This window comes from Aegilops tauschii, chromosome 6 (assembly GCF_002575655.3).
Source record: "Aegilops tauschii subsp. strangulata cultivar AL8/78 chromosome 6, Aet v6.0, whole genome shotgun sequence".
Lineage (NCBI taxonomy): Eukaryota > Viridiplantae > Streptophyta > Magnoliopsida > Poales > Poaceae > Aegilops > Aegilops tauschii.
In genome coordinates, this window is record NC_053040.3 from 440215738 (window position 1) to 440241235 (window position 25498).

The window sequence follows — 25498 nt, forward strand, 5'->3', positions numbered from 1 at the left end:
ATTCACCTGAAGACTTTCAAGGCACCTTTTGGGAACCCAGATTTTCTTCATAGGAGAACTGTTCCTGCAGTTAGTGCCAACATATCTAGCAAATACTTCACCATTCTGATTTTTAAACAGTTTATAGTTGGAGTCAAATGACTCATCAGATGAATGAGAAGATTCACATGTAAAGCCAGATAGATTAGATGGATCAACTGGAGGTCCCTTTGCAGCAACCCATGAGGTTTTGGGGTACTGCTCAGGCTTCCAATATGTACCATCAGCATTGAGTTTCCTCTCAAAGGCAATGCCCTCTTTTCTAGGGTTCCTGTTGAGGATCTGCTTTTTAAGCACATCACAAAGAGTCTGATGCCCTTTGAGGCTTTTGTACATGCCTGTCATGTACAATTCCTTCAGCCCTGCATCGTCAGTGATACTAGCAATGTCCTTAGATGAGGAATTAGTGATAGCAGAGACAGTTGAAGAATTTGTAGCATTAGAAGCATTTGAACATTCAGGTGAAGAATTAGCAGATTCACGTTCAATGCATTTCAAACATGGAGGAACAAATTCTTCCTGAGCAGCGCTGATTTGTTGAGCAAGTAATGAATCGCGCTCCTTCTGAAGATCTTCATAACTCACTCTTAGCTTCTCAAGATCTTGCTTTCTTTGAAGAAATTCATAAGAAAGCTTCTCATGATCAGATAAGAGAGTGTTATGATGACCTTGAAGGTTGTCAAACCTAGTCTGAAGTCTCTGAAGATTTTCAGTCAAGGTTTTAGTGCGATCCATTTCTTCACCCAACATATCATCACTTTTGTCTAGCATGTTTTGAACCTTTTCAAAAGCCCTTTGTTGTTTCACAGCAATCTTAGCAAGTTTAGAGTAGCTGGGCTTGAGGTTTTCATCAGATTCATTCTCACTAGATTCAGAGGAGGTATATTTGAGTACCTTGGCACCCTTTGCCATGAAGCAATAGGTGGGAGCGTAGTCATCATTGCCTTCATCAGCCTTGTTGTTGAAGCCATTTTCTTCAGAGTTGAAGATAGACTTGCTGACGAATGCAGTAGCGAGAGCTAGACTCGCTACTCTAGACTCGGACTCCTCAGATGCCTCCTCTTCCTCATGTTCCTCAGATTCAGCTTCAGAGTCCATTTCCTTGCCAATGAATGCCCGAGCCTTCTTGGAGTTGCTCTTCTTGTGAGATGAAGACTTTGAGGATTTTGATGATGAAGATTTTGAGGATTTCTTCTTTTTCTTCGCATCATCAGAACTATAATCCTTGTATTTCTTCTTCTTTGATTCCTTTTCCCACTGAGGACAATCTTGAATGTAGTGTCCACGTTTCTTGCATTTGTGACAAAGCCTCTTCTTGTAGTCACTGGATGAGGAATCATTGCTCCTTGAGGATCTTCCAAAGCGACCACGTCTTGAGAACTTTTGAAATTTCTTCACGAGCAGTGCTAGCCCGTGGCTCAGTTCTTCAGGATCACCAAGGCTGCTGCCAGAGTCTTCATCTTCGGACTCAGAAACTGCCTTGGCCTTCAGTGCACGTGATCTGCCATAGCTTGAACCATAGAGGTCTCTCTTTTCAGCAAGCTGGAACTCATGAGTATTTAGCCTTTCGAGGATATCAGCGGGGTCAAGTGACTTGTAATCAGCACGTTCTTGTATCATCAATGCCAGAGTATCAAATGAGGAATCAAGCGATCTCAACAATTTCTTCACCACCTCATGGTCGGTGATGTCAGTGGCACCAAGCGCTTGAAGCTCATTTGAGATGTCAGTGAGGCGATCGAAGGTTTGTTGAACATTTTCATTGTCGAGTCTTTTGAAGCGGTTGAAGAGATTGCGAAGAACATCAACTTGAGAGTCACGCAGAGTTGAGACTCCTTCATTCACTTTGGACAGCCTATCCCAGATAAGCTTAGCAGTTTCCAAAGCACTCACTCTTCCATACTGTCCTTTGCTCAGATGGCCACATATGATATTCTTCGCTTGAGAATCGAGTTGCTTGAATCTCTTCACATCGGAAGCGTTCAGTGAGGGTGAGACAGAGGGAACACTATTTTCCACAACATACCAGAGATCGTTATCAATTGCCTCAAGATGCATTCGCATCTTATTCTTCCAGTAGGGGTAGTCCATCCCATCGAAGGTGGGACACCCAGTAGAGACCTTGATCATACCTGCGGTCGACATAACTAAAACTCCAGGCGGTTAAACCAAAATCACACAGAACAAGGGAGTACCTTGCTCTGATACCAATTGAAAGTGCGGTATATCGACTAGAGGGGGGTGAATAGGCGATTTTTATGAATTCTTCACTAAGGAATTTGCGGGTGAGGAAATTCCTTAGCGAAGAACTACTTGCAGCGGAATAAGTACTCAAAGTAAGCATAGCAGAACATAGGCATGGTCATCATGATGAAATGAAGACAAACACAGAGTACAGAAAGCGTAAACACAGGATAGCACAGGATGAAGACAAACAAACTCAAGAAATTGAACTGAGGAAATTGAGAAAGTCTTCAGTCAAAGGCTTCAAACACAGATATGACAAGCACACAACACAGTAATGAGGAAATGAAAGAGTTGAGGAAATAGAACCAGTAAGCTTGGTGAAGGCACTGATTTGGTAGACCAGTTCCAACTGTTGTCTCAGTTGTACATCTGGTTGGAGCGGCTAGGTATTTAAACCTGAGGACACACAGTCCCGGACACACAGTCCTCACCGTATTTTCCTTGAACTAAGGTCACACAGACCTCGTCCAATCACTCGTGGTAAGTCTTCAGGTGACTTCCAAACCTTCACAAACTCGGTCACTCGGCGATCCACAATTCCTCTTGGATCTCTAGACCATGACGCCTAACCTTCTGGAAGAAGCACATTCTTCAAAGGTAACAAGCGTTGGATCCACGCAGAATCAATCTCTTCAGTGATGCTCAATCACTTTGGGTTTGTAGGTGTTTGGGTTTGGGTTTTCCTCACTTGATGATTTTCGCTCAAAGTCTTCGGAGGATGGGATGCTCTCAAATGACAAATGTCAGTTTCTCTCGGAGCAGCCAACCAGCTAGTGGTTGTAGGGGGCGGCTATTTATAGCCTAGGGAGCAGCCCGACATGATAAGACATAAATGCCCTTCAATGATATGACCGTTTGGTGGATAAGATATTTTGGGACAGCTGGCGCGTAGCACAGCAACGGTCGGAAATATGAGGCTCAAATTCCTCAGGGCTATCATGTTCCTCACTGTGTAGGCAATCCGCACTGGCGAATTCCTAACTCCTCAGTCAGAACAAATTCCTCAGAGACCAGAAGAGCTTCGTCTCTGTCACTGAAGAATATGACTGAACTGTATGAGATTTCCAATGGCTTCGCTCGAAGGGATTGGTAGGTGTAGGATTTTGAGTTGAGCATCACATGGGAATTTTTCCTTAGTATTTCCTCGACCCCCCTTTAACAGTACGGTGTTTCCTATGACTCAAGAAAGAGAAAATGAAACTATGAAAACAAAAGTCTTCACGCTTCATGTTCCTCAAATGAATACCAAGTCTTCAAGGTCACACCAATTTCTTCACTTTCAAAGTCTTCAGAAAGTCTTCAAAAATCCAAAGTCTTCAGTCGAAGAACGTCATTTTTAGGGGTCGACTTTCTCTGTAAATATCAAACTCCTCATAGACTTATGGACCTGTGTACACTCATAAACACATTAGTCCCTTAACCTATAAGTCTTCAATACACCAAAATCACTAAGGGGCACTAGATGCACTTACACTTCTCCTCACATGATTTACTCTGATTAGTTTGCTTGGCTACATGCTCCTCATGATTTCTTTGAATTTTTCTGTAGGAGCTCGATCAAAAATCACCTAAGGAAAATATGTCGTTCTTCTCTACAAGGGTTGCATGTGGAATTTGAGGAGAATCTGTGCACCAGCATCCGACTCCTTGATGTTGCTCTGATCATATTGTGTAAATATATTTCTAATAAAGCAATCGCCCGATGGTGTACATGTTATAAATAACAAGATGTAATCATCAAGTGTGAGAGATGGCAACATCATGATGGGATGGTATGTACTGTTGTGCTCATCAATAGAGTTAGATCACTTTTTTGTCTGAGAGTCGATTTTTTTGTGCGTTAGATGGATTGACAAGTACCAAAGATTGATGCCAAGCAGAACTAAAACATGTCCATGGATCACCTTCAGTCCCGCATTCCAATCAACAACATTGGGCCGAGCGAGCGCGCGGGTGGCGCAAGAGGCAATGGGCATCCGGTGGAGACTGAATGGTGAGCGGCGGTGGCGAGGTCGAGCGGTTGGCACCAGCGGCGAGTAGGCAATTACCGTGATGGGCGAGCGAACGGGGCGTGTAGGTGTCACGATTGCATCACAATTGGAATAAAGTAAACAATGCATACGTGTGACCATTGACTGATTTTGTGTTTTGTGTGCTTGTGTTAACAGCCAGCCAAATCAATCAGCCAAGGGCCATTATGTACGTGAGTGTGTTAGCAGTGGGTATATTTGAAGATTATTTCTCAACTCGGCATGTGGATAGACACTAAAAAGACGATGCCATGGTAGCATGGTAGACCTGGCAAGTGCCACGAACATCATGATATTCTTCCTTTCCTTAATTCCTTGATTTGAAAAATAATTTGCTCTGCGTGTATAGGAACATAGCAGTCGGGCAAACGACACTTTGGCATCTTTATCTATCAAGGGAAATATACTTTTTACTTTAGAAAATGTGGGTTCGGATTGGTCTGTTGAGTTATGGCTGGCTGATCGGAATAATTTTTCTATTTAAAAAATGTAGCAAATAGCATTTCATTAGAGATTGGTCTGTTGAGTTATGGCTGGCTGATCGGAATAATTTTCCTATTTAAAAATGTAGCAAATAGCATTTCATTAGAGATGGCTTTGCAGCAAATTGCAAATCACGCAAACCAAGCCATCGCCGCCTCGTCGCTCTCGCCGGGAGCGACAACAACCGCCGGTTTCTTCTTCGCCTTCTTAGCCGGCATCTCCTCCATCCGGATGCCCTGCGGCACGAGCCACTCCACCACCGCCTGGGACTCGGCCTCCAGGAAGTTTAGGTCCGTCTTCGGCCGTCCGGCACGCCACACCGCCATGTCATAGGCACGAGCGGCCTCATCGGCGGTGGGATACGTGCCGAGCCACCAACGCTGCCCGACATCGGAGACCTCCAGTCTGAAGTTCCCGGAGGGCTTCGCCCTCATGCCGAAGAAACCGGACTTTCCCTTCGGCGTCTTCTTCGGCGCCATCGGGGAGCGGGCGGCGGCCGAGCGGGGAGCGGGGCGGCGACGTGCGGCACGGGGCGGAGGTGGACGGAGCGGGGCGGCGGCGTGCGGCGCGGGGCGGAAGCGGACGGAGTAGGGTGGCGGACGGACCGGAGAGGAGGCGGACGGAGCGGGGCCGGGCGGAGGATGGACCGGAGGCGGAGGCGGCCGGAGAGGAGGCGGGCGGGGTCGGGGCGGCCGGAGCGGAGGCGAACGCGATGGGGCAGCGCGGCGGCAGGCGGCGACCTAGGCGGGGTGGAATCAGTGATGGGGGTCTGGATCTACGGCGGGGCGAGACCTTAAAAAGTTAACATGTAACTCTTGCAAACTATTTCAAGAGCCCGTGACAACCCACGGGCAGTCTACTAGTATATCTACTTTTGGACCTTAAAACAACAGCCCACGGGTTTTTTTTTATTTGGCCCGCCCACCTTTGGGCTGGAAGCTCCGCCACGGCCGAGCACCATGACGACAAGGCACGAAGAGGAGAGCCGCCCGAGGCCATTGACCACCACGTTTCCTGGCCGTAGTCCATGCGCCTGCCGGTGACGGCAGAAGCAAGCACCGGTTGAAGATTCGTTTCATCCAATTTTCAGGCACAAGCTACTCACTGAAGATTATTATTTTCTGCAAATGATTCTTCATTTTTATTGCTCTAATAGTGTCATCAATTCACACAAAAAGGACAACGGGCTGCACTCCCATGGCCGATTTGGCCATCAGCATCCCGTCGACCACCTCCACTAGTATTATGTACTACCAGAATTCAAGAGAATTCCGACTCCCGCGATTCTACTATCCTAATAAGTTGCAGGATGATGCAACTACGTGTCTACTACTGTACGTGCTATGTACAGCCGAGCATTATCGCGCGCGGCGGCCTCTGCTTAGAAGACGAGGCAATCCTTGTCGAGGTCGTACCCCATCTTCTCCAGCCCCGGGCGCACCGTGCACTCGAGCATCGCCGGCGGCCCGCACACGAGCGCGAGCGTCTCGCCGTCTCCGCCCAAAGGCAGGTGCTCCCGGAGCACCTGTTCGTCGACCCTACCCACGCCGTATTCCCATGCGTCCTCCGGCCGGGCCACCTTGCTCACCACGTACCACACCTTGAGCCGCGCCGGGTGCGCGGCCGCCCACCGGTCGATCTCCTCCCGCAGGAGCATGTCGTCCTCGGTGCGGTTCGCGAACACCAGGTGCATCTCCGTGGTGTCATCGGGCTGGTCCCTCAGCACGGCCTGAATCACCTGGTACACCGGCGTGATCCCCGTCCCGCCGGCCACCATGGCGAGCCGGCGCGCGAACCGGCGCTCGCCGCCCACCGTGAACGCGCCGCGGCCGGCGTACTCGATGTGGCCCACGGGGCCCTTGATGTCGACGGGTGCACCGAGCGGCAGCGAGTCGAGGTACTGCGACATGAGCCCGCCGGCGGGGAACTTGGGGTCCTCGTCCTTGAAGTATATCTTGATGAGGAGGTCCACATGGCCGACCTCCTCGACGGAGCTGGTGGGCGTGTACGCGCGCATGCAGAGCTTGCCGCCGGTGGACGCGCACACGTACACGTGCTTGCCGACGGGCAGCCCGAGCTTCTGGTCAGGCGACGGCAGCGCGAACCGGAACAGGCGCACGTTGTCGGACATGCTCTTCTTGTCGACGAGCCGGCAGCGCACCTTCTCCCGCGGATTGGCGAGCGCAACGGTCGTCGAGACCGGCGGCAGCACCAAGGGCTCAACACCAGCAGCAGGGGCCTCGACGATGGCGGCGAGGTCGGCGCTGCTGCTCTGCGGCGAGTAGTCGGTGCCGGTGGCGATGAGCTCGCCGACGCGGTACATCTCAAGGAGGCCGCGGGCCTTGGCGGAGTGGATGGCGTCGAACTCCTCGGTGCAGTCGGAGCCGGCATTGATGAGGATGCTGTCGGCGCCGCCGGGGTGGTCCTTGAGGAAACCCGTGCAGTCGTAGACGTGGCCGTGCACGACGATCCACGCCGACTCCTTGGACGCGTGGCGGCGCACCTCGGACATGGTGTACTGGGCTGACGCCGTGGACATGAAGGGCGTGGAGGTGCTCCGCTTGAGCGTGCCCTGCGTGGTCTCGGACGTCTCGATGTGCTTCTGCCGCGCCATCCAGCCGCCGGACTGGTTCCCGGGCTGCGTCGGGTGGTCGAAGACGAGGCCGATCTCGCCCTTGTGCGGGCGGCACACGTTGATCTTGACCCGGAACCAGCAGTTGTTCATCATGCCCATGAGGTTCCAGATGAGGCGCTCGGGCTGGGTGTTGAGGGCCTCGTCCCAGGCGCGGACGGCGATCTCCTTGGCGCCCAGCAGGTCGAGCACCTCGACGTCGACAGACCAGAAGCACCAGCACCAGTACTTGCCGTACTTGGTCGGCCGCTCCGGGTGGTCCAGCTCGCACACCTGCCATGTCTCGCCGCCGTCCAGGGTCACCTCCACCCTCGTAACTTTCCGGCCACCGCCTGGTTAAAAGCAACACCGCCAATGTTAGAATAGTCAACCGAGGCCCAAATACAACGAACAGGCTGGAAGTTACGAGGCTTCTCTGTATCGAGCAGGCCCAAGCAAGCCCAAAATGAATAGCGACACGACATGTATCAGACAGCGCCGAGATTTATACTACGACAGGGGTGAGTGTTGTCAGTTGGGTGACGACGGAGATGAGATGTGGGTCGGAGGAGGGGGGACTCACCGGAGTAGGCATATCCCTTCATCGTATACGGCTTCTGCGTCGTCAGCGCGTTGATGGGCAGCACCTCGTCGTGTCCCGGCGTGGTGATCACCGAGTTGATGTTGAGCTCGTTGATCATGCACTCCGGCTTGTACCACCAAGCTGAAACATCCAGACAACACAGGCACCGTCAGGCTCGCCGTCGTCGTCACCTGGCATGTCGGCATGCACGCGACGTACTACATACGCGGCTAGCTAGGAGAAGGAGAGAAGGCAAATCGAAAGTACCTTCGGCATTGGCGAGCTCGGCGTCGACATGTGATGGCAGCACGCGGTTGTCGCGGTAGTGGTAGTAGCTCTCCGACTCGTTGCAGGCCACGACGATGCGCTTCAGCCACTTCACCATGCGCCCGCCGATGAAGCCCGGCACGATGACGCGCACGGGGAAGCCATGGTCGGGCGCCAGCGGCTCGCCGTTCTGCATGTAGGCGAGGATGACGTCGCGGGCCGGGTCCATGGCCACGGACCGCCGGAGGCTGGTGCCGTACTTGCACCCGCCGCCGCCGGGGAGGTCCTCGGCGCCCTCGAAACACACGTTCGAGGCGACGCCGGCCCCCATGACGCCGCACCGGCGCAGCACGTCGCGGAGGCGCACGCCGCGCCACACGGTGGTGGAGACGGCCCCGGGGCCCCAGTTGAAGCCCGAGGACTGGCGCACCATGTTCTGCTCCTTGCGGCGGTTGCCGGCGCACACGAGCGTGACGGGGAACTCCACGGCCTGGAACCCCGTGACGAGCTCCTCCATGGTGAGCCTCACCGGGCGCTTGACGAGGCCGGTGACCTCGACGGTCCAGGTGGACCAGTCGGCCTTGGGCACGGCGCCGTGGTTGCGCACGTAGTGGAGCGGGACCGGGGTGATGAAGCCGTGGGACATGAGGCGCGGCAGCGGGGGCTCGGAGTTGAACGGGTGCTTGCCGGTGAGGCGGACGAGCGCCGGGTGGCGCTTGACCCAGGCGTCGGAGGTGGCCTCGTCGCGGGGGTCCTTGACCGACGGCTCCACGTCGAGCCGCGGGCTGTAGAGCGACCGCCAGTCCGGCGGGATGCCGTCCTCGTCGTCCGAGTCGGAGTCGGCGCCCGAGCGGCGCCTGCCGCCGGAGGAGGAGGAGGAGAAGAGGTCGAAGGCGGCCTTGGGCTGCGCATTGGTCGGCCACGGGTGGGCCGACACCTGACGGTTGTACTCGACGGAGGCCGCCATTGTTAAGTGGTTGCAGACAGGCGAGGTGGCACAAGTCTCGGGATCGGTGTGCGGGTCGAAGACAAGCTCAGAAGCTCAGGATGGCTGGCGGTGCGCTCTTGGAAGGTGTGGAGTGGTGGCGCGCGGCTTATATAGGGACGGAAACGGGAGGGAAGAGGCGTTCCGTTCGAGTATAGCAATAGCACACTACTGCGTTGCGTGGTGCCAAATTGCAAGGATTTTTTTGACATGTGGTGCCAAATTGAAATTGCCAGTGCTGATGCATGCACGCGTACTGGTACTGGGTGCAACAAGAGTAAGTAATCTATGCATCAATCAACACGAGTTGACGTCACCACACGCGCAGGCGAAACGCAGCCAGGATTTCCTCTGGATCTTCTCTTGCATGGGGCATTTCTTTTCCTGATCCGTACTTGCATGGTTAGAGGGACCGTGGTATCCCCAATTCATCAGGCCTGGTGCTCGCATTTATTTCTAAATTTATTTCAGGATTTTCGGCGATGCGCATTCAGTAGGAGGAGACGTTCCCGTCGACGACCAGGTGCCTACGGTGACTTCGTAAATTTCAAGATGATATGCCGGCTCAGCCTTTCGGAGGTGCTCATAGGGATAGGGTGTGCGCGTGTGCGTTCATAGGGGTGAGTGTATGCGCATGTATATGAGCGCTTGCGTCTGTACTGTGTTCAAAAAAACTTGGTTAGAGGTTAGAGTTAGTTTCTAACTTTGGACTAACCTTGAACTAACTCTAGCCTTTGGTGGTGTTTGGATGAGAGGGTAAGCTTGACAATAAATGCACTTTTTTCAATCATTTGACTCTTTTAACCAGGATTTGCTATGGGCGGCTCTTGTGTGACCTCCGCCGCTCACAAATGACATAAAGAAATCATCTGTGCAAATCAAGTATCCAAAATATGATAAATTTTATTTTGTCCATACACGTCGAAGCCGTCTCCGTCCATCGCAGGGTGGGGGCGTGGGGGTGACCGATGCCGCGGCCGGCGAAGGTCGCGTCGGAGATGGGGCGGATGGATGGGAACGGGAGGGGCGACGGGATGGAGGCGGACGGGGCCGGCGGGGGCGGGCGGACTGATGCGGCGGGATGGAGCCGGACGGGGCCGGCTGGGGCGGGCGGACGGACTGGTGCAGCGGGATGAAGGCAGACGGGGGCAACGGGGGTGGGAGGACGGGGGCGGGCGGACGCGGTCGGCGATGCAGGGCGACAGGGGCCAGCGGGAGGAGGAGAACGAGAGGCAGCGGGGATGAATGGATAGGATCCGGTGCGGCTGCATGCGGCAGAAAGAGAATTTTTTTTTAGGGCCCCACCACAACTAGCTCCAATTAGCACCTCTCCACAGGGATAGTTTTTTCGGTGGGTTAGTTCCAATCTAACTCAAACTAGCACATGTGTTTGGATATTTTAAGGGTTAGTTCAGCCCCAACTAGCTCAAAGTCAAGTGACCTTATCTTTTCATCTTTTCTCTATCTCTTTCTTCATATTTATTGTATCTACCTAGAAGCGTGCATATAGCTAGACTCTTATATGAGAGCTAACTACCCTCATTTTTTCATATCTCTCTTCTTTATATAGACAAAATTGCCATGTAAACGGGCTGTAAGCCCACTATTGCACTTGTACTACTTTTGGCGTGGAAAAATAGCCTCCCCCATGGTCCCTGCTTTGGGTGCAAGAAGAGGACCGAGACGGTGTCGGGTAGGTGCAGCTGGGCTGAAGAGCCAACCCCCGTCCCCGAATGCAGCTCGCCCTGGAAGTGACCTTGCCCAGGTGAATCCATATGCACGGGCCCGACACCATGCACGCAAAGTGTCGGCCTCTCGCCCTCTCGTGTGGCTTCTCCTCTTCTTCCTTTTCCCTTCTTCCAATGATCATACCAGTAATATATTCGGCTAATCTGCAGCACTGGTTCCATGGTGGACGCAACGTAGATGGGCGGATCCAACCAGCCGACCACCATTAGCTACGATGTTTTGGACTTTCCGTTTGAAATGAAAATAAGAAGAAAAATGCATGATTGGTGGAGTTCATGATTATATATGGCACGTAAACGACAGCTGCTGATCTGCGTGTTGGCGCGTTGGCAGTGCCAAGCGTACGTGCAACTCGTTACGTCTACACGTACGGCGACGCCCTGGATGTTTCCATGGCGATCGCGTCTCGAGTCAAGTGACCTCTAGGCTCTACAGAGCAGACACCATCTACCCTTTTAAACAACCGTAAGGGCAGCATCCATCTATATGTGCATATACTTTTCTCAGGCCGAGAAAGACAAAAACGAAGTGGAAAGTCAAACCACAAAGTCATATTCATTTTTCTCACAGAAAAAGCTCACAGGCACATCAGTACTCCATCGACAACCTGGCAACAAACACCATTACTTACACCAATGCTCGAGCTAATTTAAGCATGATGCAAACCGTATCTTATCGCAAGGCATAGGATATTAGGGAGATACTTTCCACTCCCAAAGTATGATTAATTGACTAAGCACGGAAAGCAAGTTAATGAGTAGTAGTAGTACTACTAGTCCAGCATAACAGCAGCAGAGGGCCAGCGGTAATTGTTAACGAGTCGCTGGCGCATGGCATTTTCCAATGGCCAGGTAGCAACCGGCCGCGAGGAGCCAGCCCAGCCAGGACGGATGATCCACGCTCTCTCCCTGCGGCTGCGGGCAGGGTCCAGCACGCAGCAGTGGTCAGTACTACTAGTTGAATAGTGGCCAGCTCCTGGTACGCATGCACGCATCTTCTCAGGATCCCGGAGCCGGGAGGGGCTGACTCTCGCCGTCGCCAAGGGCCAGGGGCAGGGCCGGGGATGGCCAAGGTAGCACGTACGCACGCGATGCGTCGTAGCGACCTGCGAGGGAGGTGCACTGTGCGCTCGCGACCGATGGACCGATGGCTGCTTCCGGAGTTCCAGCCTTCCCCAGTTGGCCACTGCCTCGCGTTGCCAGATCTCGAGCTTTTCATGCACGCCTTCTCTTGTTGTTTTCCTAGCTAGCTGCAACAACCACATCTCCCGGCCGGCCGGGTCCTGCCCGAGGCTGACCTTCATGTCAGCTCTCGCCATCACCATCCAGAAACGTGGTGCCGGTCGTGGTTTTGCCTGTGCGGCTGAGAACTTCGGGCGAGCGATCACGGTGATGGCTATATGCTGCGCGGAATCGTGTCGTGGTATTGGTGGAATCTGCTTGGCACTTCAGAGAACACGTCGTTTAAGCACAGAGAAAACGTCCCAGCTGAGTTCTTGTCGCACCTTTTGAAATGAAGGCAAAAAATTCACCTCATTCATTAGTTAAGATGGTAATAGAGTTTGTTTTACATGACCCCGAGTTACATAATAGTGTTACTCTGCTGGTAAAATATTTCCCAATTTCTCGGCGCCTGCGATAACCCATAACTTAGCCTCGTATTTATGCCAGTGAGGAAGATTCATGGTGACGTGCTCTTATGTCCAAACACACAGCCATTCCTCGTATTCCAAATAATCTAGACCTGTTTACGGAGGTGTGTACACGATTGAAGGCTATACGAGGGATACTTTTACCTAACATGTGTGGCAGCATGATCTTAGGGTTGTCCCCCCTCCGGTTTAGGCGTTATACAGACTCTACATGTTTCTTTGTATTTTGGCTTTTTTTTTCTCTTTATTTTATGAGAGGACACTGTTTGGCTGTGTGCATCTTAATTATGCAGAGGCCGGGTGTAATGCTTAAATCATTTAAGTAATAAAGTGCTCCTTATCGAAAAATAGTCCAGCTAATGGGCGTTGTGAGAGATGTCATGGCCTTTCTATTGGGGGTAATGGTGCCGGAAAAATTGACCCACCACTCTTTGATGGATCGCTCGAGGTGCCAAGAGGAAGTGTCAATGTGTTTAGAGGTGAAGCAGCTTGTTAGCCAAATTCCATAAACGAAGGGCGAAACAACACTTGAAAAGAGGTGCATCCCATGCTCTTGCACCCTCATGCATAGGGAAAAAGACCGCAATTTGACCATCCTCGCTTGGCCAAACGGTCGGCGGTCCAAATCCTATCTTCAATGATCAACCAAGTAAAGAACTCGACCTTTGGAGGAGTATAAGCCTTCCAAACCGTCTGCTCCATCGAGAGAGTAGAAAGTTCCCATGAATTGTGTCAAATAAGCGGAGGTCGTCGAGTAATGAACATTGTCTGTGTGCTTTGAACGTATGTCATCCCTGGCGTGCTCATCAAGGTGGAAACCACATATGAGAATCCAAACAACAATGAATTGACGAAGGTGGGTCATGGATAAGTTGATGGAAATCTTGATTTTGGAAACCCAAGCATCTGCATGGAGGGGCTCCTTCACCTTTAAATATTTCCTTTTGCGCACCTCATAGATGAGGGGTGGGTTCTCCTTGGGTTCCCGGTCATGTCCCAAGGTGCATCCCAAAAGGGGGTCTTGGCACCGTCCCCACAGTGTTGGTAGTGGAGGCATATAAGAGCTCAAGGTCCTTCTCATCATAATGATTTCCCATGCCAACCCACAACTTTGTTTGCTCGTATCATTCATACCATGGCATTCTCAATCTCAAAGCTCTCGCGAAATTCTCGGTGTTGAGCACACCAAAAACCCACATGCTCATATGGCCAACACATCATACCCCAATTTACTTTGCATTTCACCCCGGTAGTCTTGTCCAAACAGACCAAAGAAAGGCTCGCTGAAGCTTGTTGGTGTTGTGGAGAGTGCTCGCTGGAAATGAGCACAGTCATGTAGCACACAGCCTGGGAGGAAAGGATGATTTTAACAAGAGCGGTGCGCTCAATGGCGGTGATGTTATTTCCCTCCCAAAGGACAAGCTTGGCTGCCACCTTACCTTGAAGGAATTAAAAATCACTTTCTTTAGTTGCCATACCAAAAGCGGGAGGCCATATATCATCAGGAAGCAAATTTTGGAGGATATATCCAAGGTTGAGGTGAGCACACCTAATAGCAACGATCGATCTCTTATGAAAGTTGGCGGAGAGCCCTTTGACCTCCCCAAAACATTTGAGGACGCCAACAAGATTGCCAATATCTCTCTTGATGGGCACCATGCACCATCCGCGTCTAAGGATGTTCTCGCAAGGGTGCCACAACCTCTAATCTTGTGCAGGAGGCCCTTCTTGTGGCCAATTTAATAAGTTGCCGGAGCGGGTCAATCACAATGATAATAGAAAGGGGTGAAAGGGGGTCCCCTTGATGGGGACCATCCCCATGCTCGATGGGGGGCACATTGTTTAAAAGAATCCGAGATGTTGAAGTGCAAAGAAGGGGCAGTGATCCAATTTCTAAGCTTGCTTGGGAAGCCCCTCTTTTTTGGAGAGGATCGATGATGTCTTCCCACTTCACCAAGTTGAATGCTTTGTGAATGTTGTGAATGTCAAGCTTGAAAAGGAGGGATGAAATTTTGCTCTTGTTAAGCCGGCATGCAAGATTCCTCACATACATAATGTTGTCATGGATACTACTTTCTTGGTGGAGGCACTTTTGGCGTTGGTAACAAGGGTGTCCATGTGTGAGCTTAGACGGATGCTGAGAACCTTTGCAATGATTTTTGGGATCGCATCGATGAGGCTTATAGTCCTATAGTCGGAGATTCCTTCCGACCCTTCTTTTTTGACAACAACATGACATTTGTGGAGTTGAGCCAATCAAGGCTGCCCCATAGAGATAGAGGTCTTCAAATATATGTATGACTTTCATGATATCATCTTTGACAATGCCCCATCACTTCTTGAAAAAACAACCACGAGAAGTTGTTCGGGTCGGGAGCCTTATCACTTGGCATCTCGTTGATGGCCGCCTTTACTTCCTCCTCGATGATTTGGTCCTCCGATTCGGACAAGTCACAAGTCTCAGTGTTAAGCTCTCCCAAGTTTAGGTCCTTTGTTCTTGAGATCCCCTTTCCCATTACCTCAGAGAAATGATCATGACTTTGCCCCTCTTTTAGCTTGTGTGCGATGATCCAACCTTGGTTGTTCGAGACAATGGATGTGATTCTTTCTTATTCTAGCATTGATTCTTTGGTGAAAATTTTTGGTGTTTGCGACCCTTTCCTTAGGGGTGTCATTCTTGTTGGGAATCGTAGCATAATTTTAAAATTTTCCTACGCTCACCAAGATGCATCTATGGAGTCTACTAGCAACGAGGGGAAAGGAGTGCATCTACATACCCTTGTAGATCGCGAGCGGAAGCGTTCCAATGAACGTGGATGACGGAGTCGTACTCGCCGTGATCCAAATCACCGATGACCGAGTGCCGAACGGACGGCACCTCCGCGTTCAACACACGTACGGTGCAGCGACGTCTCCTCCTTCTTGATCCAGCAAGGGGGAAGGAGAGGTGGATGGAGATCCAGCAGCACGACAGCGTGGTGGTGGATGTAGCGGGTCTCGGCAGGGCTTCGCCGAGCTTCTGCGAGACGGAGAGGTGTAGCAGGGGGAGAGGGAGGCGCCCAAGGCTGTAGGTTGCTGCCCTCCCTCCCCCCCCCCCCCTTATATAGGCCCCCTGGGAGGGGGGACGCCGGCCAGATCCCATCTAGGGTGGGGGGCGGCGGCCAAAGGGGGGAAAGGGGTGCCTTGCCCCCCAAGGCAAGTGGGAAACCCCCCCACCCTAGGGTTCCCAACCCTAGGCGCATGGGGAAAGGCCCATGGGGGGGGGCGCCCAGCCCACTAGGGGTTGGTTCCCTTCCCACTTTAGCCCATGGGGCCCTCCGGGATAGGTGGCCCCACCCGGTGGACCCCCGGGACCCTTCCGGTGGTCCCGGTACAATACCGGTAACCCCCGAAACTTTCCCGGTGGCCGAAACTTGACTTCCTATATATAATTCTTCACCTCCGGAACCTCTCGTGATGTCCGGGATCTCATCCGGGACTCCGAACAACTTTCGGGTTTCCGCATACATATATCTCTACAACCCTAGCGTCACCGAACCTTAAGTGTGTAGACCCTACGAGTTCGGGAGACATGTAGACATGACCGAGACGCCTCTCCGGTCAATAACCAACAGCGGGATCTGGATACCCATGTTGGCTCCCACATGTTCCACAATGATCTCATCGGATGAACCACGGTGTCGAGGATTCAATCAATCCCGTATGCAATTCCCTTTGTCAATCGGTATGTTACTTGCCCGAGATTCGATCGTCGGTATCCCAATACCTTGTTCAATCTCGTTACCGGCAAGTCTCTTTACTCGTACCGCAATGCATGATCCCGTGACTAACGCCTTAGTCACATTGAGCTCATTATGATGATGCATTACCGAGTGGGCCCAGAGATACCTCTCCGTCACACGGAGTGACAAATCCCAGTCTCGATCCGTGCCAACCCAACAGACACTTTCGGAGATACCCGTAGTGCACCTTTATAGTCACCCAGTTACGTTGTGACGTTTGGCACACCCAAAGCACTCCTACGGTATCCGGGAGTTGCACGATCTCATGGTCTAAGGAAAAGATACTTGACATTGGAAAAGCTCTAGCAAACGAAACTACACGATCTTTTATGCTATGCTTAGGATGGGGTCTTGTCCATCACATCATTCTCCTAATGATGTGATCCCGTTATCAATGACATCCAATGTCCATAGTCAGGAAACCATGACTATCTGTTGATCAACGAGCTAGTCAACTAGAGGCTTACTAGGGACACGTTGTGGTCTATGTATTCACACATGTATTACGATTTCCGGACAATACAATTATAGCATGAACAATAGACAATTATCATGAACAAAGAAATATAATAATAACCATTTATTATTGCCTCTAGGGCATATTTCCAACAGTCTCCCACTTGCACTAGAGTCAATAATCTAGTTACATTGTGATGAATCGAACACCCATTGCGTCCTGGTGTTGATCATGTTTTGCTCTAGGGAGAGGTTTAGTCAACGGATCTGCTACATTCAGGTCCGTATGTACTTTACAAATATCTATGTCTCCCTTTTGAACACTTTCACGAATGGAGTTGAAGCGACGCTTGATATGCCTGGTCTTCCTGTGAAACCTGGGCTCCTTCGCAAGGGCAATAGCTCCAGTGTTGTCACAGAAGAGAGTCATCGGGCCCGACGCATTGGGAATCACCCCTAGGTCGGTAATGAACTCCTTCATCCAGGCTGCTTCCTGTGCTGCCTCCGAGGCTGCCATGTACTCCGCTTCACATGTAGATCCCGCCACGACGCTTTGCTTGCAACTGCACCAGCTTACTGCTCCTCCATTCAAAATATACACGTATCCGGTTTGTGACTTCGAGTCATCCAGATCTCTGTCGAAGCTAGCGTCGACGTAACCCTTTACGACGAGCTCTTCGTCACCTCCATAAACGAGAAACATATCCTTAGTCCTTTTCAGGTACTTCAGGATATTCTTGACCGCTGTCCAGTGTTCCATGCCGGGATTACTTTGGTATCTTCCTACCAAACTTACGGCAAGGTTTACATCAGGTCTAGTACACAACATGGCATACATAATAGACCCTATGGCCGAGGCATAGGGGATGACACTCATCTTTTCTATATCTTCTGCCGTGGTCGGCCATTGAGCCGTGCTCAATTGCACACCTTGCAATACAGGCAAGAACCCCTTCTTGGACTGATCCATACTGAACTTCTTCAATATCTTGTCAAGGTATGTACTCTGTGAAAGACCAATGAGGCGTCTTGATCTATCTCTATAGATCTTGATGCCTAATATATAAGCAGCTTCTCCAAGGTCCTTCATTGAAAAACACTTATTCAAATAGGCCTTTATACTTTCCAAGAATTCTATATCATTTCCCATCAATAGTATGTCATCCACATATAATATGAGAAATGCTACAGAGCTCCCACTCACTTTCTTGTAAACACAGGCTTCTCCATAAGTCTGTGTAAACCCAAACGCTTTGATCATCTCATCAAAGCGAATGTTCCAACTCCGAGATGCTTGCACCAGCCCATAGATTGAGCGCTGGAGCTTGCATACTTTGTTAGCATTCTTAGGATCGACAAAACCTTCCGGCTGCATCATATACAACTCTTCCTTAAGGAAGCCATTAAGGAATGCCGTTTTGACGTCCATCTGCCATATCTCATAATCATAGTATGCGGCAATTGCTAACATGATTCGGACGGACTTCAGCTTCGCTACGGGTGAGAAAGTCTCATCGTAGTCAACCCCTTGAACTTGTCGATAACCCTTAGCGACAAGTCGAGCTTTGTAGATGGTCACATTACCATCTGCGTCCGTCTTCTTCTTAAAGATCCATTTGTTTTCTATGGCTCGCCGCTCATCGGGCAAGTCAGTCAAAGTCCATACTTTGTTTTCATACATGGATTCTATCTCGGATTTCATGGCTTCTAGCCATTTGTCGGAATCCGGGCCCGCCATCGCTTCTTCATAGTTCGAAGGTTCACCGTTGTCTAACAACATGATTTCCAGGACAGGGTTGCCATACCACTCTGGTGCGGAACGTGTCCTTGTGGACCTACGAAGTTCAGTAACTTGATCCGAAGCTTCATGATCATCATCATTAACTTCCTCCCCAGTCGGTGTAGGCACCACAGGAACATTTTCCCGCGCTGCGCTACTTTCCGGTTCGGAAGGGGTGACTATCACCTCATCAAGTTCCACTTTCCTCCCACTCAATTCTTTCGAGAGAAACTCCTTCTCCAGAAAGGACCCGTTCTTGGTAACGAAGATCTTGCCTTCGGATCTGAGGTAGAAGGTATACCCAATAGTTTCCTTAGGGTATCCTATGAAGACGCATTTTTCCGACTTGGGTTCGAGCTTTTCAGGTTGAAGTTTCTTGACATAAGCATCGCATCCCCGAACTTTTAGAAACGACAGCTTAGGTTTCTTCCCAAACCATAATTCATACGGTGTCGTCTCAACGGATTTCGACGGAGCCCTATTTAAAGTGAATGCGGCAGTCTCTAAAGCATAACCCCAAAATGAGAGCGGTAAATCAGTAAGAGACATCATAGATCGCACCATATCCAATAGAGTGCGATTACGACGTTCGGACACACCATTTCTCTGAGGTGTTCCAGGCGGCGTGAGTTGTGAAACTATTCCACATTTCCTTACGTGTGCACCAAACTCGTGACTTAAATATTCTCCACCACGATCTGATCGTAAGAATTTTATTTTCCTGTCACGTTGATTCTCAACCTCACTCTGAAATTCCTTGAACTTTTCAAAGGTTTCAGACTTGTGTTTCATTAGGTAGACATACCCATATCTACTTAAGTCATCAGTGAGAGTGAGAACATAACGATATCCTCCGCGAGCCTCAACACTCATTGGACCGCACACATCAGTATGTATGATTTCCAATAAGTTGGTTGCTCGCTCCATTGTTCCGAAGAACGGAGTCTTGGTCATCTTACCCATGAGGCATGGTTCGCACGTGTCAAATGATTCGTAATCAAGAGACTCCAAAAGTCCATCTGCATGGAGCTTCTTCATGCGCTTGACACCAATGTGACCAAGGCGGCAGTGCCACAGGTATGTGGGACTATCATTATCAACTTTACATCTTTTGGTATTCACACTATGAACATGTGTAACATCACGTTCGAGATTCATAAAAAATAAACCATTGACCAGCGGGGCATGACCATAAAACATATTTCTCAAATAAACAGAACAACCATTATTCTCGGATTTAAATGAGTAGCCATCTCGAATTAAACGAGATCCAGATACAATGTTCATGCTCAAAGCTGGCACTAAATAACAATTATTGAGGTTTAAAACTAATCCCGTAGGGAGATGCAGAGGTAGCGTGCCGACGGCGATCACATCGACCTTGGAACCATTCCCGACGCGCATCGTCACCTCGTCCTTCGCCAGTCTCCGTTTATTCCGTAGTTCCTGTTTTGAGTTACAAATATGAGCAACCGCACCGGTATCAAATACCCAGGAGCTACTACGAGTACTGGTAAGGTACACATCAATTACATGTATATCACATATACCTTTGGTGTTGCCGGCCTTCTTCTTGTCCGCTAAGTATTTGGGGCAGTTCCGCTTCCAGTGACCACTTCCCTTGCAATAAAAGCACTCAGTCTCGGGCTTGGGTCCATACTTTGACTTCTTCCCAGTAACTGGTTTACCGGGCGCGGCAACTCCCTTGCCGTCCTTCTTGAAGTTTTTCTTACCCTTGCCCTTCTTGAACTTAGTGTTTTTATTCACCATCAACACTTGATGTTCTTTTCTGATCTCCCCTTCCGCTGATTTCAGCATTGAATATACCTCGGGAATGGTCTTTTCCATCCCCTGCATATTGTAGTTCATCACAAAGCTCTTGTAGCTTGGTGGAAGCGACTGGAGGATTCTGTCAATGACCGCGTCATCCGGGAGATTAACTCCCAGCTGAGACAAGCGGTTGTGCAACCCAGACATTCTGAGTATGTGCTCACTAACAGAACTGTTCTCCTCCATTTTATAGCTGAAGAACTTGTCGGAGACATCATATCTCTCGACCCGGGCATGAGCTTGAAAAACTAATTTCAGCTCCTCGAACATCTCATATGCTCCATGTTTCTCAAAACGCTTTTGGAGACCCGGTTCTAGGCTGTAAAGCATGCCGCACTTAACGAGGGAGTAATCATCAGCACGTGATTGCCAAGCGTTCATAAAGTCTTGGTTCTGTGGGATTGGTGCATCACCTAGCGGTGCTTCTAAGACATAATCTTTCTTGGCTACTATGAGGATGAGCCTCAGGTTCCGGACCCAGTCCGTATAGTTGCTGCCATCATCTTTCAGCTTGGTTTTCTCTAGGAACGCGTTGAAATTGAGGACAACGTTGGCCATTTGATCTACAAGACATAGTGTAAAGATTTTAGACTAAGTTCATGATAATTGAGTTCATATAATCGAATTATTTAATGAACTCCCACTCAGATAGACATCCCTCTAGTCATCTAAGTGAAACATGATCCGAGTTTAACTAGGTCGTGTCCGATCATCACGTGAGACGGACTAGTCAAGATCGGTGAACATCTCCATGTTGATCGTATCTTCTATACGACTCATGCTCGACCTTTCGGTCCTCCGTGTTCCGAGGCCATGTCTGTACATGCTAGGCTCGTCAAGTCAACCTAAGTGTATTGCGTGTGTTCCGAGGCCATGTATGTACATGCTAGGCTCGTCAACACCCGTTGTATTCGAACGTTAGAATCTATCACACCCGATCATCACGTGGTGCTTCGAAACAACGAACCTTCGCAACGGTGCACAGTTAGGGTGAACACTTTCTTGAAATTATTATAAGGGATCATCTTACTTACTACCGTCGTTCTAAGCAAATAAGATGCAAAAACATGATAAACATCACATGCAATCAAATAGTGACATGATATGGCCAATCTCATCATGCTCCTTTGATCTCCATCTTCGAGGCACCATGATCATCTTCGTCACCGGCATGACACCATGATCTCCATCATCATGATCTCCATCATCATGATCTCCATCATTGTGTCTTCATGAAGTCGTCACACCAACGATTACTTCTACTTACATGGCTAACTCGTTTAGCAATAAAGTAAAGTAAATTACATGGTGTTATTCAATGACACGCAGGTCATGCAAAATAATAAAGACAACTCCTATGGCTCCTGCCGGTTGTCATACTCATCGACATGCAAGTCGTGATTCCTATTACAAGAATATGATCAATCTCATACATCTCATATATCATTCATCACATCTTCTGGCCATATCACATCACATAGCACTTGCTGCAAAAACAAGTTAGATGTCCTCTAATTGTTGTTGCAAGTTTCTACGTGGTTTGTAGGTTTCTAGCAAGAACGTTTTCTTACCTACGTATGACCACAACGTGATTTGCCAATTTCTATTTACCCTTCATAAGGACCCTTTTCATCGAATCCGTTCCGACTAAAGTAGGAGAGACAGACACCCGCTAGCCACCTTATGCAACTAGTGCATGTCAGTCAGTGGAACCTGTCTCACGTAAGCATACGTGTAAGGTCGGTCTGGGCCGCTTCATCCTACAATGCCGCCGAAACAAGAAAAGACTAGTAGCGGCAAGAAGAATTGGCAAACTCAACGCCCACAACTGCTTTGTGTTCTACTCGTGCATAGTAACTACGCATAGGCCTGGCTCATGATGCCACTGTTGGGAATCGTAGCATAATTTTAAAATTTTCCTACGCTCACCAAGATGCATCTATGGAGTCTACTAGCAACGAGGGGAAAGGAGTGCATCTACATACCCTTATAGATCGCGAGCGGAAGCGTTCCAATGAACGTGGATGACAGAGTCGTACTCGCCATGATCCAAATCACCGATGACCGAGTGCCGAACGGACGGCACCTCTGCGTTCAACACACGTACGGTGCAGCGACGTCTCCTCCTTCTTGATCCAGCAAGGGGGAATGAGAGGTTGATGGAGATCCAGCAGCACGACGGCGTGGTGGTGGATGTAGCGGGTCTCGGCAGGGCTTCGCCGAGCTTCTGCGAGACGGAGAGGTGTAGCAGGGGGAGAGGGAGGCGCCCAAGGCTGTAGGTTGCTGCCCTCCCTCCCCCCCTTTATATAGGCCCCCTGGGAGGGGGGGGGGGCGCCGGCCAGATCCCATCTAGGGTGGGGGGCGGCGGCCAAAGGGGGGAAAGGGGTGCCTTGCCCCCCAAGGCAAGTGGGAAACCCCCCCACCCTAGGGTTCCCAACCCTAGGCGCATGGGGAAAGGCCCATGGGGGGGGGCCAGCCCACTAGGGGCTGGTCCCCTTCCCACTTCAGCCCATGGGGCCCTCCGGGATAGGTGGCCCCACCCGGTGGACCCCCGGGACCCTTCCGGTGGTCCCGGTACAATACCGGTAACCCCCGAAACTTTCCCGGTGGCCGAAACTTGACTTCCTATATATAATTCTTCACCTCCAGACCATTCCGGAACCTCTCGTGACATCCGGGATCTCATCCGGGACTCCGAACAACTTTCGGGTTTCCGCATACATATATCTCTACAACCCTAGCGTCACCGAACCTTAAGCGTGTAGACCCTACGGGTTCGGGAGACATGTAGACATGACCGAGACGCCTCTCCGGTCAATAACCAACAGCGGGATCTGGATACCCATGTTGGCTCCCACATGTTCCACGATGATCTCATCGGATGAACCACGGTGTCGAGGATTCAATCAATCCCGTATGCAATTCCCTTTGTCAATCGGTATGTTACTTGCCCGAGATTCGATCGTCGGTATCCCAATACCTTGTTCAATCTCGTTACCGGCAAGTCTCTTTACTCGTACCGCAATGCATGATCCCGTGACTAACGCCTTAGTCACATTGAGCTCATTATGATGATGCATTACCGAGTGGGCCCAGAGATACCTCTCCGTCACACGGAATGACAAATCCCAGTCTCGATCCGTGCCAACCCAACAGACACTTTCGGAGATACCCGTAGTGCACCTTTATAGTCACCCAGTTACGTTGTGACGTTTGGCACACCCAAAGCACTCCTACGGTATCCGGGAGTTGCACGATCTCATGGTCTAAGGAAAAGATACTTGACATTGGAAAAGCTCTAGCAAACGAAACTACACGATCTTTTATGCTATGCTTAGGATTGGGTCTTGTCCATCACATCATTCTCCGAATGATGTGATCCCGTTATCAATGACATCCAATGTCCATAGTCAGGAAACCATGACTATCTGTTGATCAACGAGCTAGTCAACTAGAGGCTTACTAGGGACACGTTGTGGTCTATGTATTCACACATGTATTACGATTTCCGGACAATACAATTATAGCATGAACAATAGACAATTATCATGAACAAAGAAATATAATAATAACCATTTATTATTGCCTCTAGGGCATATTTCCAACAATTCTAGCACATTGGTTTTTGTCCTCTCAATAACCGAAAGTTTACTAACTCTCTTCTTGAGCCTCGCTCTAAGGTCATGCTCCTCGTTGGAGAGTAACCTCCTTTCCTGAGCAACGTCAAGGTGAAGGATCACCAAAAGAGCGGTGTGAAGGTGGTTGTATCGAAGAAAAATGAGAGATTGTCATTTAGCTACTATTATCGACCCATAGTCCAAGGAGGACTACTCAGACATGGACATGGTGGCAACAAGATTGATGTAGACGATCTCAGTGATGCTTTCTCCCTGAAACATTACCACAACAGGCATCTAGACTGGATCGCCACGGAACGGAGAGGCCCACACGGCCCTAGCTTGCACCCCTGGCCGCGGCCTGGGAGTGCGCGGGGCCCATAAGCACCGATGTCTGTCCCTCGAGTGCTTATTGGAATCTTCTGGTGCTGAAACTTCACGACATATTTTTTCTTGATTTTTCTATCTTTGGAAAGTTAAATTTCTGAAAAGTTTAAAAACAACAACTCACTCTAGGCATTGAATTAATGGGTTAGTCTAGAATAATGATAATAATTGGTGCCAAAACTATATGCCATTATGATATCTTGATAGCATGAAATAAGCAAAAAAAAAGAGATACGTCTAGGACGTACCAGAGTGATGACCCTGAACATGTCTACAGACTCGACGATGTGTCTTCTCGGTTGTTAGCGTGGTGTATCTGTTGTGAGTTGTGATCTAGGTCGACCATGTATGCCTAGGGGCTGGCATGTTCCATGATGTCGTCGGCGTTTGTATCGGTTCCGCCTAATATTCCACTAGTTTACCAGTCATATTTCTTCTTAGTCAATGCAATTGTATAAATAAAACATTTGTAATCCATCAACCGATCATACAAACACGTCGGGCGCCTCCATCCTTCGATACGTGGCCCCGTGGGCCCCACACCACGCATCCCTTTTTCATGAAATGTCTCGTAGCATCTCGCCCCCTTCCTCTGTCTCTCTCCTCTCTCACACACACATCCATCATTTTGCACGCGTGCCGTCACACCAACAAAAGTAACAATCGTCGTTGGTGCTGCTACAAAAAAGAGCCATGTTGTTGCTGCACGGTGCTCACCAAGGACAATGTTGCATGGTCGCGAGCGGCGCGGTGTTTTTGGGTGGCCTCACGCCGGGGAGGCCACTTCCTAGTCGCCACGCTGCTGCTGCGTGGGGCTCGCCGGTCGCTGTTGTAGGAACAAAGCTGGGTGTTGCACTTAGGGACACTACTGATCTCTATTGTGACTAGCGATGTTGTGGTTGCGACGAGCGAGACAACGATGTGGACCGCGAAGTTTGCGCAACACGACTGATGCTGCAATGAGGGGTCGGCGGCGCTTTTTCATAGATGAATGGTGCAAC

The 25498-nt window shown here is 50.1% G+C and overlaps 2 protein-coding genes across 2 annotated transcripts; both read right to left on the bottom strand.

Annotated features, from left to right (window-relative positions):
- Positions 1 to 4930: 4930 nt before the first annotated feature.
- LOC109757552 (ethylene-responsive transcription factor ERF084-like) lies at positions 4931 to 5278 on the bottom strand. The gene has a single exon (XM_020316374.3). It carries the CDS (start codon positions 5276 to 5278, stop codon positions 4931 to 4933), a length of 348 nt encoding a protein of 115 aa, XP_020171963.3.
- Positions 5279 to 5910: 632 nt separating this feature from the next.
- LOC109757553 (nitrate reductase [NAD(P)H]) lies at positions 5911 to 9337 on the bottom strand. Its single transcript, XM_020316375.4, has 3 exons — positions 8261 to 9337; positions 7994 to 8134; positions 5911 to 7763 (listed from the first exon to the last, which is right to left on the bottom strand). The coding sequence occupies exons 1-3, from the start codon at positions 9225 to 9227 to the stop codon at positions 6181 to 6183; spliced, it is 2691 nt and encodes an 896-aa protein (XP_020171964.1). The 5' UTR covers positions 9228 to 9337; the 3' UTR covers positions 5911 to 6180.
- Positions 9338 to 25498: the final 16161 nt, after the last annotated feature.